General features: G+C 32.7%; 1 protein-coding gene across 1 annotated transcript in view; it reads right to left on the bottom strand.

Annotated features, from left to right (window-relative positions):
• LOC133329862 (prolyl 4-hydroxylase subunit alpha-1) overlaps positions 1–14,537 on the bottom strand; it is a 42,666-nt gene extending 28,129 nt beyond the window's left edge. Inside the window, exon 1 of the mRNA XM_061538324.1 lies at positions 14,335–14,537. Within this exon, the coding sequence (XP_061394308.1) occupies positions 14,335–14,537 (203 nt within the window). The remainder of the gene's footprint in view (positions 1–14,334) is intronic.
• Positions 14,538–14,856: the final 319 nt, after the last annotated feature.

Consider the following 14,856-nt stretch of genomic DNA (forward strand, 5'->3'; position numbering starts at 1 on the left):
ACGCGTGCGTGACAAAATTAGCATATGTTTCTATACAGACTCTAATATGAGAATTTTTTTTTGATAATGCTGTTATGTGTGGATCTTGAGATGACAAATTCAAATAAAACAAAGTTTGTCTTCTATCTCCATCGAACAAATTTGTATCCGTCACGCACATGTTACATTCTTCCTCAACAAGTTGCTTTAGAACCGAATTTACAGGCAAAAATGTCGTCCATAACTGCATAATGATTTACCAAAGTTCTTGGGGCCACACAAAGCTATAATATCCTGACAACATGGTTGTGTGGGGTATAAGAACTAGCATTTTTAAAACATTCTGTTTTGAATTTAATTTTTTTAGTACATGTGTGTGTAACAGTGCGTTACGAGTGTAACATGTGCGTGACGGTGTTCAAAGTTAAAAAAGTATATCTTAGAAATTTTTTTCTCAAAAAAATTGAATGTCAATATAATCTTGAATAACCCATTATAGCTGTAAAAAAAATCCGCAATTTTATCTCCAGCCAATTCGCAGAAATTTCATATCGAAACTGATATCCAATTTTTAAAGGGAAAATTTTGTAGCGCGTGCGTACGCTAATTTTTTCTTAATATCTCCGACATTTACAAACATATTCATAAACAAATTAGCAGGTATTGTAAAAGGCGTAAAACTATTTAATAAAAATTGCGAAAGAAATTTCGGAAACAAATTTTTCTTAACTAAACAAACGATTATATTTCGCACGCTGTAACAGTGCGTGACATGGAATTCGTGATATATTTAAATATTTTTTTCTCTAGGTCTCATGAGGCTTGGATTTTTTGACTCTCAGGTCATAAGCGTGGATTTTTAAATACATTTTTTCAAGGACTCTCAGGTCTACATACGTAGATTTATAAATATATTTTTTCAAGGACTCTCAGGTCTACATACGTGGATTTATAAATATATTTTTTCAAGGACTCTCAGACCATAAGCGTGGATTAAATATACATATTTATAAATTTATTTAATCCAAATATATTTATAAATTTATTTAATCCAAATATATTTTTAAATATATTTTTTCAAGGACTCTCAGGTCTATATACGTGGATTTATAAATATATTTTCTCAATGACTCTCTGGTCTATATAGGTAGATTTTTTAATATTTCTATTTTTTATTTTACCCACAATTTTTCCCCCCATCCCAATGTGCATATTCATATGTAAACTTATTGACTCGTGTTATATGCGCCAAAGTGATCGAACGAACAAATAACACAAAAAGTGAGTACACTCTAGCTGTGACAAACAGCCACAACACTACGCACAGCAAACACAAGAGAGACACACACACACATGGTAAATGGTAGCAGCACCATTATCAGCCAAATGAGGGATGAATTCGGAATTATGCGTGGCTGTTCAACAAAAACGCAAACGCAGCCGGCTTTTATTAAAAAAATTTTACTTTTCCTATGGCATGGCTTTGTTGTTGTTGCTGTTGTGTGTTCATAACCAAAATTATTTTATACTTAAACAAACAACAGATATTGGTGTGCTGCTGTTCCTTCTTTGATAATGAAAAATAACAATTTCCCCCTTCTCTCTCTGCCATTGTAGTTGTGTGTCAATTTAAGGACACCATGGGCGAAACGACCGTTACTTTTTTCTCTATATATTTTGATATCAATCGATTTTTTCGGAAATATAAAACACCCTTTTGCTAATGGTAATATTTTTGCTTTGTTGGAAATCCCGGAAGAGGAGGAGGTGGAATATGAGTGTGTTTTTTCAGTATTGAATAGGATATTCGTGTTTAAACCCCCACACCTAGTGTTAGGTAAATACGTAAAATAAAATAGTGTTTGGTGTGTCTGGATTTTTAAATCCTTAATGAAGTTTGATGCTGATCCTTATTATTGATTATTATATTTGGCGTGGATATGGAGGTGAACAGAAAATTATGGTGACTGGAATATGTAAGAATGTGGGTCAATTGTAAATAAACAGCTTGATTTTGTAAAGTTGAAAGGAAACGAAGGTATTCGACTGACTATCAGGCAATGAGCGTAGATTTGTATGCGCATATTTTTCCAAATTTTGATTACTTTAACAGGACTATAAGGCAATAGATGTGGATTTTAAATCATATGTTTCTGATTTGCAAGAAGCATAAGCTTGGATTTATTAAACATATTTTTTCAAGGAATACTTGGACTTTGAGGGCCATAAGCGTGGATTTTTTTAAATATATTTCTCCAAGGTCTTCGAGGGTCCTAAGCGTGGATTTTTTAAATATATTTCTCCAAGGATTTCGAGGGCCCTAAGCGTGGATTTTTTAAATATATTTCTCCAAGGACTTCGAGGGCCATAAGCGTGATTTTTTTTAAATATATTTCTCCAAGGACTTCGAGGGCCATAAGCGTGGATTTTTTAAATATATTTCTCCAAGGACTTCGAGGGCCATAAGCGTGGATTTTTTAAATATATTTCTCCAAGGACTTCGAGGGCCATAAGCGTGGATTTTTTACATATATTTCTCCAAGGACTTCGAAGGCCATAAGCGTGGATTTTTAAATATATTTCTCCAAGGACTTCGAGGGCCATAAGCGTGGATTTTTTAAATATATTTCTCCAAGGACTTCGAGGGCCATAAGCGTGGATTTTTTAAATATATTTCTCCAAGGGCTATGAGGGTCATAAGCGTGGGTTTGTTAAATTTATTTCTCCACGGACTTCGAGGGCCAGAAGCGTGATCTTTTTTCTAGGACCAAAAGACCAGTAAGAGTAGATGTTTTAAAAATATTTTTCTCAGACTACCATAAGCGGAAATTTATGTCTTTACTTCAAGGACTACAAATTCCATAAAGTTGGATTTTTTAAATAATTTTTTCAAGAACTACAACAGCCAAAAAATTGTGGATTTTTTAAATAAATTATTTTAAGAACTGTAAGAGCAAAAATCCTAGATTTTTAAAAATTATTTTTTTTTAGGACTAACAGAAGTCTAAGATTGGATTTTTATTTTTTTTTCGTTTTGTTTTTAAAATAATTTAAAATTTATATCATGTTTCAACTTTGAATGAAATATTAAAACCATCAACCCCCCATTCCCTAACGGCGACAAGTTACGCCCATGTGTGGTGATAAATGAAAAGCATCATGGTCAAATTTCCACAAAATCACACAGGAAAATTCAAATTTCCCACAATAATTTAGTAAAAATTTTACTACGAAAATTCAAACATTTAAACAAATACTCCAACACCCCCTAAATACCAACAAGAACAACATCAGCCACCTCAAAATAAAATCTGTTTGTCATTCAATACAGAGAGAGAAATGTGTCAATGGTATTCGATTTCAAATGAAATTTCATTTTATTCGATTTATCGAAAAGGCAGTAGCCAAAAATACAGAAGCTGTTCATAGAAGCTATGAATGAGGGGGAGAGTAGCATAGTACAATATTTAATTGTCACAATAGCCACCAGAGATTTTTGGTGAAGAACTATGCTTGGTGGAATGGGGTGTGGGAAGATTTCAATGAATTTTTTGTCTCAAATAAAATCGATGTAAATAAATAAATCACGTAGTGGTGATGCTGTCAGACGATATACATGCATATTTGTTAAGGGGATCCCAAGAGGACAATTGATATGTTTTAAATGGCATTGATTTTCTGTGGGGGAGAAATTATAGAAACAACAAATAAAACAACCACATTTTAGTTAAGGAAATTTTCAAGACATGTCTAGTCGTCTATTTGGATTAGATAATGAAAAAACAATTAATTGTAGGGGTAATACGGAGGGAAATGGAGGGCACAACGTGGGAAATAAAGAAAACTGGGTATGTCTATTTAGAGGTCAGAAATGATTTTTTAATTTATATTTTAATATATTTAAATTAAAATAAATCTGTTTAATTATTAAATTTCTAAGGAGCAACAAGTTTGGATTAAAAATATCCTGATGGTCTGATGGTGGGATTTAAAAATTGTTTAATGAATTTCATGCTTAGATTTTTTAATAACCTTCAGGGTTATAGCATAAATTTGATTGTTGAACGGTTATCAACTCATAAAGCAAGACTTTAATATTTAGGGGATCTGAATGCTCTTGAGGCTACAATTATGACCCGAACAATACGAAATTTTACAAGAAGAGAACTTACTAAGAAACATGTGTGGCTCTTTTTATGATAGTCGGTTAATATTTGAGTTTTGTGTACAAAATGGACGCTATGAAATTGTACGTGCAGTTCCGGTTATGGCCAAGGACGACAGCTATAGTTTTTTGTGGTGATAAATGTTCATTCCGGGAAACATGATTCGGAAAATATGCCACCTTGAAAAAAAAAAATGATTCGGAACATATGCCAAAAAGGGGAGCTGTTGACCTCTCATCTAAAAAAGGGGCATATATGTAAAAATATTGCCCAGATTCTGAGGCAGAAAATTAGAGTCTCGTGGCCATTTCAGCTCTCTGATGTATTATATTTGTTGATAAGAGCCATACGATTATTTTTGTATAATATTTTTTGAACAACTGTCGAAGCCATAAGCGTGGATTTCTAATAAATATTTTTTTTTTAAACAGTCTGATTCATAAGCGAGGATTTCTTAAAAATAATTTTCAAGGACTGTAGGGCAATTTTTGTCAAGGACCATTGAAGAATGTCTTCTCAAGAACCACCGAAGCTATAACCATCCATTTTAAAAGAACATTTTTAAGGACCATCCAAACTATCAGGTAAACTATTAAATAATATTTTTAAGGACCAACGGACCAATAACCGTGCATTTAAAAAAATGTCTTCTAAGTATCATCACAGCTCATGGACCATAGAATATATAAGAGTGGATTTCAAAACAAATTATTCTCAAGGTCTATCGAATTTTTAAAAATATATTCTCAAGGTGATAACTTTGGCTCAAGTACTTTCGAAAAAACATGTTTTTTAAAGAATATTTTCTCGCAGGCTATCACAGCTTTGGCGAGGATTCAAGGAGCATCGATAAATCGTGGATTTTTAAAGAATATTTTTTCAAGGTCTTCATAGCTATAAGGGTAGTTTTTTTGAAGATAATTTTTCCAAGGTCATTCATTGCTATAAGCGTGACTTTTTAAAGAATATTTTCTCAAGGTCCTTCATTGCTATAAGCGTGGATTTTAAAAGAATATTTTTTCAATGTCCTTCAGAGCTATAAGCGTGGATTTTTAAAGAATATTTTCTCAGTGGCTATCATAGCTATAAGCGTGGTATTTTAAAGAATATTTTGTCAGTGGCTACCATAGCTATAAGCGTGGATTTTTAAAAAATATTTTCTCAGTGGCTATCATAGCTATAAGCGTGTAATGGCTATCATAGCTATAAGCGTGGATTTTTAAAGAATATTTTCTCAGTGACTATCCCATTGTTAAGAGTAGATTGTTAAAGACCATTGTTAATCGTTGAATTTTTAAGAATATATTCTCAGGGATAGATTTTTAAACAAATATTTGCTCACGCTTTAAGCGTGGATTTTTAAAGAATCGAATGTAGGCAGAGATTTTTTAAGAATATTTTTTCCATTATCTTCATAAGCGTGGCTATGATATTCTTTTTGAAGAATATTTTCCACAGCTTTAAGTGAAAATTTTTGGAAACTATTTTCTCAAGAACTATCATAGATATAAGCGTGAATTTTTTAAGAATATATTTTTGTAAAGACCATCAAATATCTCTGTATAAGCTTGAATTTTAAGAAACGCGTTCTCAGGACTATCCCCGTCTCAAGCGGAATATTTTCTGAAGGACTTTCATAATAAAAACCGTATTTTTTTAAGAAATATTTGGCAAAGAACTACAAGCGTGGATGTTTTAAAATATTCTTTCGAGGACAATTAGAAAAAAAAAAAATAAAATAGTTATCCCAACAATAACTGTTGATATTATTAAAAACAGTGTTCGCAAAAAAACGGTACACTATCGTAGTGTACCGTACCAGGAACACAAACACTAAAAAAATTTTAGCGTTAGTGTTCCGGTACACAAACATTAAAAAATATTTTAGTGTTACTGTTCCGGAGCACAACGAAATTCGTAGTGTACCGCGGTCGGAGCACTAAAAATCGTAGTGTACCGCTGTCGGAACACTAAAAAACCGTAGCGTACCGCGGTCGGAACACTAAAAATCGTAGTGTTCCACTTGCCGGAACACTAAAAATCGTAGTGTTCCACTGGCCGGAACACTAAAAATCGTAGTGTTCCATTTGGCGGAACACTAAAAATCGTAGTGTTCCACTTGGCGGAACACTTAAAATCGTAGTGTTCCATTTGTCGGAACACAAAAAGATGTATTAATTATATTTTATTTTTTGTATGAATAAAATTTATATATTTTTTTCAATAGATTTAATAAATAGAAAACTTGTTAAATTTGTATTTGTTTATATTTTATTAAAAATTAGTAATATTTTATTAGCATCTACAGTTTTAAATAATAAATATTTTATAACTAAAAAAGGTCGTCGAGTGAAAATTCAATCTGATGCCAACTCGCAACTGAAAATTCCATTGGATTACATTTTCGCTGATAATCGATTGCGCTGATCGGAAAAATGTATTGCATAAGACTACCTGTGCAAAAATCATAAAGAATATGTGGTTTTGTAACATTTATCCCAAAATCATAAAAATATTTTTTTCATACCCGCGTAATTTGTACACTTCTTTTAATGAATAAGCAGGTAATAATTATGTTGATTGTGTGACAATCACCAAATTTTGAATATTTTTGCTAAAATTTCCTAAAAGTATGAATCATAGATGGATACAGGTATAATTGTTTTAAGAAAAAAATTTTCGTACTAGAATTTTACAAGGAGATCTCCCAATATTATGGAAAATATGTTCGTTGTGTAAATTAATGAAAATTTTATCCTAAGCTGTATAATTTTGTCACAAAAACAGGCCAAAATACCTATTTCAAATGGACATTTTCACTTTTTTAATTGCAAGTAAACTTACGATTTGTATTGTTACGCTACGATTTGTATTGTTCCGACCAGTGGAACACTACGATTTTTGGTGTACCACTGCCGGAACACTACGATTTTTAGTGTTCCGGCAAGTGGAACACTAAGATTTTTAGTGTTCCGATAAGCGGAACACTAACATTTTTAGTGTTCCGTCCAGAGGAACACAACGATTTTTAATGTACCGCAGTCGGTACACTACGATTTTTAGTGTACCGCTGTCGGTACACTACGATTTTTTAGTGTACCGCTGTCGGTACACTACGATTTTTTAGTGTACCGCAGCAGGTACGCTAAGATTTTCGTTGTGCTCCGGAACAGTAACGCTAAAAATATTTTTAGTGTTTGTGTACCGGTACAGTACGTTATTTTAGTGTACCTATCCACCTTGGTACGGTACAGAACACTATGGAACGGTACCATAATGTTTATTTTCGAACGCTGATTAAAAACAAATTATATGACCGATAAACGAAAATATTCAGAAAATACTTCATTATCATAGCTACAAACATACGTACAAAAATATTTATCTTTATTGAGCAACATATGTTGGATTTGAATACACGTTCTTTAAAATAATAAAAAATGGAGCGTGTGTTTTCCAAAAAAAGTCATAAAACTTGTTTTGTTGTTTCCTATTGAAAAGGTGTTCAAGGATATCATGTCTTGTTTTTCTTCTTCGCTCCTTATTTTCATTTCAGCAAAGTATGTATTCCTGCTTTATTTCAACAATTAAAATATTGTTCATGTTTTATCAGAAGAGAAGCAAAGAAGTGATGATAAAAACTTGGAGATATTAGACAGGGTAAAAATAGAAAATGGGGATTTAAAAAAAAAACTATGAACGATATTTTTTAGTTTTTACTATAATTCATATAAAAAAATATGAAGAAAAAATATATATGAATATGGAAAATTAATATGAACGACATTTCTTTAAGGTGAAGGAAAAATATATCTATATCTAAATAAAAAGCAAAACGTGTTATTATCAGATCATTGTTCCGTAAGGATAAAACCATCTTTTATTTATGTAATGACTCCCAATTTAAGCCTCCATTAGAACATGGGTCCACAGTTCCATTAAAGCAAAAAAACAACATAAGGAAAAATAGTAGGAAATTATTTTTTAGATTCTTATTCTCCTCCCCACCTTAATACACCCGAATGACAACAAAAATAACTTGTTGAAACCCAAAAAGAAAGAACATCTAAACATCTTCAGTTTTCCCCTACCTCTCTCTCCCCGAACAAATTTCAAACAATAAAAGGAAACAGGATATACAACTATAAACAACTTTCGTATGAAACCAATGATGATGATGATGAGGCAGCACAAGGCTCAATGATACAACTAGTATCATCATGATGAACCATCATCAAATCCAAAGATACGAATAAAAAAACCAAACTAAAAAACAGAAACTCAAATGCACTCATAACACACAATGAATATCCTTTGCTACGAAGGACACACAGGCAACGGATGTGGTAGGAAACAGACAAAACAACAACAGCAACAACTATTGGAAATTGTACAAATGTTGTGATGGAAATGTTGGAGCGCATTCCATTTGTTGATTATGATCCTTCTATTTCTTTACTAAAAACTAAAATAAACATCTTTTATGAAATGCCGTATTAAATGAGGATCCTTCAAAGCTACAACAACAATAAAATAAATACCAGCATATCAAGAAAAAAATAAATTTTATTTTTAAGGAAGTGGGTATGTTCATTTCTGGGGAAAGAATATTTGTAGAAGGACTATCCGAGTCATAGGCGTGGATTTTTAACAAATATTTTCTGAAGGACTATCTGAGTCATAGGCGTGGATTTTTAAAGAATATTTTCTGAAGGACTATCAGAGTCATAGGCGTGAATTTTTAAAGAATATTTTTAGACGGACTATTAGAGTCAAAGGCGTGGATTTTTAAAGAATATTTTTAGACGGACTATTAGAGTCAAAGGCGTGGATTTTTAAAGAATATTTTAAGAAGGACTATTACTGACAAAAATATTTTCAAAAGGACAATCACTGACATAGGCGTGGATTTTTAAAGAATATTTTAAGAAGGACAATCACTGACATAAGCGTGGATTTTTAATGATATTTTCAGAAGGACAATCACTGACATAGGCGTGAATTTTTAAAGAATATTTTCTGAAGGACTATCTGAGTCATAGGCGTGGATGTTTAAAAAATATTTTCTGAAAGACTATCAGCGCCATAGGCGTGGATTTTTAAGGAATATTTTCTGAAAGACTATCCAAGTCATAGGAGTGGATTTTTAAAGAATATTTTCTGAAGGACTATCTGAGTCATAGGCGTGGATTTTTGAAGAATATTTTCAGAAGAACTATGCCAGCCATATTCGGGGATTTTTAAAGAATATTTTCAGAAGGACTATCCGAGTCATAGGCGTGGATTTTTAAAGAATATTTTCTGAAGGACTATCAGCGCCATAGGCGTGGATTTTTAAGGAATATTTTCTGAAAGACTATCCAAGTCATAGGAGTGGATTTTTAAAGAATATTTTCAGAAGGACTATCCGAGTCATAGGCGTGGATTTTTAAAGAATATTTTCTGAAGGACTATCCGTGTCATATTTTTAAAGAAAATTTTCTGAAAGACTATCCGAGTCATATTTTTAAAGAATATTTTCAGAAGAACTATCCCAGCCATATTCGGGGATTTTTAAAGAATATTTTCAGAAGAACTATGCCAGCCATATTCGGGGATTTCTAAAGAATAGTTTTAGAAGGACTCTTCTACGGTTGAGTCGACTTCGGTGTTCCTTCAATGAATGTTCTTTCACCCCCATACACCACCATTATCATTCCACCCTCCTTTGCGAAACAAAGGATCTCTTAATAAAGATTTAAATTATTTTTATTTCCTAACTGCTTTTTTGAAATTGTGTTGGCTGTTGTGTACCGATGCTCCTTTAAAGTGCAACATCCTTGAGACAATAATAACAACAACAACGAAAAGGACCAACAGAAAACCGACAGGATCCAACTAAACAGCTGTCAGCTGTTTGAAATTTATATTGAATTCCTTACTTATTTTACTCTCTCGCATACTCTCCCTCATATTCCTTTTCTCTCCCGCTCTCTCAATGGAACAAAAGGTACACCCAGGGGTTTTTGGAGTATGTGGAACAGCCTACATTTGTTTCCTTTCTCCATGACGGCTCTTCCTGACATCAAATGTTGGCGGTCCGTTGCCTGATGACGTTGTTGTTGATGCTGCTGATATTGTCTACAGTGTTTTCTGTGTGGTGGTGGTAATGGTAGTGGTTATAATGTATGGCTCGTGCCACATGCCAGCAAATTTGTATTGGCATCCATGCAAAAACAACAACAGCGTAGTAAACCGGCATCATCGTCCTCGTCACACAACCAGCCTGCCTGCCTATAAGCGCCGCCATACGGGCCAACAACATTTGTTTCATTTAATTGTCTTAATTGTTGTGGCAGTTTGTCTGTCATTCAGATGTGTGTGCTGTTGTTGTCCTGGAGAATAATAAATACCTGGTTCCATATTCCTTGCCTTACCTTGCTTTTCTCTTTTTTTGTATTTCATTTCCAACAGGAAAAGGTGTAAAACGGAAAAGAGATGAAGATGATGCCATGAGTGGCATTTGTATGCTGAATTGCTACAATTTCGAATAGGACCCTAAGATATGTCGCTTTTTCTGTTTTTAAGCCGTCTGTCTGTCTTACGTGCATCAAGCCTAAAGCTGAAAACACATCACATCATTTTGGCCACATTTGACATGTGCTGGAGATAATTTGCAGACAATGACAGAACAGCAGCAGCGACAATACAATGCCCCTGGTTTTTAGTTGATCCTTTGATATATGATTTCTATGATTAATAATTTTATTTTGTTGACATTTTAAGCAAAATCGTATTAGGGAATTGTTCTTTGCTCTTTACATTTCTCTGTTGTCTGGGCTATATTAATCCATGTGTGTTATAATGAAATATAAGAAATTTATATCGCCTTAAAGATGTTTTTAATTGTAATCAAATAGTAAATATGAATAAGAGGCATGACTAAATACCGGCATATCAAGAAAAAATTATTTTTAAAGAAAAAATGCTTTTGAAGGATTATCAGGGCCATAGATGTAGATTTTTAAAGAATATTTTTAGAAGGACTATCACAGCCATAAGCGTGAATTTTTAAAGTATATTTTTAAGGACTATCACCGAAATAGGCGGGAACTTTTAAAGAATATTTTTGAAAGACTATCAGACCAATAGATTTGGATTTTTAAATAATATTTTTAGAAGGACAATCCAGACAAATGATGATGGATGTGTAAAGAATATCTTTTGAAGTACTATATCACTGATAGGCGTGGATTTTAAAAGAATATTTTTAGAAGGACTATCACAACTATAGGCGTGGTTTTTTAAAGAATATTTTCAGAAGGACTATCAGAGTCATAAGTGTGGAGGTTTAACAATTATGCATTATCTATTTTCACAATAATAGGCGGGGATTTTTAAAGAATATTTTTAAGGACTATCAGACCAATAGAATTGGATTTTTAAAGACAAATTTCAGAAGGACTATCACTGCCATATTCACAGATTTTTAAAGAATATTTACAGAAGAACTATCACAACCATAGGCGTGAATTATTAAAGAATATTTCAGAGGGACTATCACAGTCATAGGCGTGGATTTTTAAAGATTTTTTTCAGAAGGACTATCCAGAGAAATGAAGTTGAATTTTAAATAATATTTTTAGCAGGGTTATCAAAGTTATGAGTGTGGATTTTTAGGAGGTCTATCGGAGTCATAAGCGAATATTTTTGAGATTTTTGATAGATCACAGCTATAGTCGTGGATTTTTAAATAATCTTTTAAGGGGGTTATCAGAGTCTTAAGCCTAGGCGTGGATTTGTAAAGAATATTTTCAGAAGGACTAGCAGTGTCATAGTTTTGGAAGGTCTGTCATACTTTTAAGCGCGAATTCTGAAGGCATATTTTTAGATGGTATATCAGAGGTCTTATTGTTCATTTGTAAAGCATACTTTTATTGATTTATCGGACTTTTAAGGAGGTCTATCAGAGTTATAAGCGTAGATTTTTAAGGCATATTTTTAGGCAGTCTTTTAAGTGCATATTCATAAATCATATTTTTAGGAAGTCTATGAGAACAATTTAACATACTAACTCGTGTTGTGTTGCATACACAACCACAAGATTGCATCGTCTATTTAAAAACCAGGGCTATTATAATTTAATCGTGATTATTGCTGTGATTACTAGTTTATGAATTGAGTAAAGTATGTTTTCTATTGTAAAAAAAAAAATAAATCCACTTTGAAGGCAGTGAGCGGAGCAGTATAGTCTCTCTCTATCTTTCGGCGGATCTATATTCCGAGCCTAGGCAATATTTGCACCCTCTTTTCCGAATCATGCTTTCCGGATAAGATACAAATTTTGTTGTTTAACACCCAATTGTCGTGGCTCATATGACCTGCTAAATATTGACTGATCATTATCGGAACATCCATACTAATTAGTTGTCAGATTCCCTTTCACGTAGAAAATTTGTGATGTTCGGCTTATAATTGAGGTCTAAAGCGACAAAAAATAAGATTTTAGGTCCATTTCATTTCCTTAATACCATCTGATCATCACCGAAAATTATAGGTCCTTGAACATAATCAGAAATTCGAGTAAAATTTCAAAGAGCTCCCACTTCTGAGAACATACAACAATATATTTGGTATCAATTTAGAGGTCAACAACTCCTCTTGGATATTCAGTCACCATATTCTGTCACAAATTCTCATTTCTGCCCTTCTGGGGTAAATTTATACACCATATTGTATTTTTTGGATCCATTTGACCTGCTAAATATTGATCGATTATCATGAAAAGAATCATGCCTGTTTTTTTGTCCAGATCCATTCTGCGTGAAATGTTCCGGTGATAATTATAACCATTTTTAAGATAACTGATGTAGATATATCCCTGTCACTACCCCTGGAACCAGATTTTTATATTTATACCCTCTAAAGGTGGAGTGTATATTAAATTTGTCAATCCGTTTGCAGCACCGGAGACCCCATAAATTCCTGATCAGAATATAATTCTATTTCGATTTATTCGTGTCCATCTGTTTATATAACGATAGAGATCGCAATATTAGATATGTCTTTTTCGGTATATTCAAGTTCCTATCATAACATGCGTTTTCTCCTTATGGTGGAGGATATAAAAAGTTCGAAAGGGACCAACTTAACATTGTTTTAACTTGTTTGAAATAACATGTAAAACTATTATGCAGATTTCGGTTCTTTTCCAATTTCATTAAGCTTGGGTATAGTTCCCATATATCCATGACATAACCCTTAAATAAAAGTCCCAATCGATTTTAGGTACCTTGAATGTCTCATGGTGTAGGCTATTGTTAATTGTTATTTAAAAACATTTTATAAGTTTCTTATTTTACAAATTTTGAGTATGTCCCATCACCAACACCTGATTCAAAATACCTTCAAGGACTTCAATTTTTCTTTGTAGTCCTTTTAGTATACAAAATTTATTTTTTGTTTTTGTATCACTTCCCTTACAACAACAGGTTATCGGTATAAAAACCAAACCCAAACACATGCCATATGTCGATCGATCCCCATAGATAATTATAAACGGATATTACAAAACAACTGATAATAATTATCGCTGTCGATATCATTAGGTAGACGATGGGCATCCTGACCGGCACACACACACACACTCACACATTTACCTTTACGTCTAACGATTGTTCAATCCACGTTACACGTGGAAATTGTGTGGAACACGTGCTATGATGGCTATAGTTTCTATTTGAACACCTTTTGTCCTTTAGATAGGATGTATTGTCGTTTTGTTTTGTTGTGGTTTCCTATGAACACAGCTGTCAAAATCGAATGGAAACTAGGAAAAAGGGGTGTTATCGTCCCCCAAAAAATGTAGAATGTAATACAAAAAGGAACTCCGTTCTGTAATTACAAATTGGCGAATGCCAATGTTATTGGAATGGTGTTGCAGCACTCATACTCTACATACATATGTATGTAGGGTAATTTGGCGCACTTTGAAAATACCAATAATGAACAGTTTAATTGCATTCATATGAAATTTGATAGGCTAGGTAATTATCTTGAAATCGATATGTTTTTTATTATATAAACATGAACATACATATGCGTATTTTAATTTTTAGTGAGGGAATGGAATTTAAATTACAATCTTACATAATTTCTTAAAATATAAAAAAATATATTCATTTATTGATCAATTTTATTTTGTACTTACGTTTTCAAATAATCCAGCTTCTCTTGTTCGACCTTAATAAAACCCTCTAAATTACTTATTAATACAGTTTCAGTCTCTAATAGCTCCTCCATGTCGGCCAGGGATGTGTAGACCTCGCTTCGACATAGTTGTATGGAACATATCACAAAATATAGCCCCATTAGCAGTTGCAGTAGGGAGATTTGTTTTCGTTGTTGCAGCATTTTGTTGTTGTATTGTGTTAATAATTTTGTAAGAAATTTCCTATAGAAGTCCCGAGATAATTATCTGAAAAAAATAAATAAAAAAGATTATTTTTTTTAATTTTTTATATATAAATTTAATTAAACAATTTTCTCAAATGTTGAGGAATAAATTTTTCTATTATTAGAAGGTGTTGAGGACTACATTTGCCTTTTTCCAACAGATAGTAACATTAAATGCAATAGGACTTATTTTATTTCGTTAGAAAAAATCCTCAGAGCATCAGGGCCTAATGGTTACTCCTTTAAAAAAAAATCCTGGAGACCAGAGGACTAATAA

The sequence above is a fragment of the Musca vetustissima genome, unplaced genomic scaffold (genome assembly GCF_032173495.1).
Source record: "Musca vetustissima isolate MV318-11 ecotype Yass unplaced genomic scaffold, APGP_CSIRO_Mvet_v1 utg5835, whole genome shotgun sequence".
Classification (NCBI taxonomy): Eukaryota; Metazoa; Arthropoda; class Insecta; order Diptera; family Muscidae; genus Musca; species Musca vetustissima.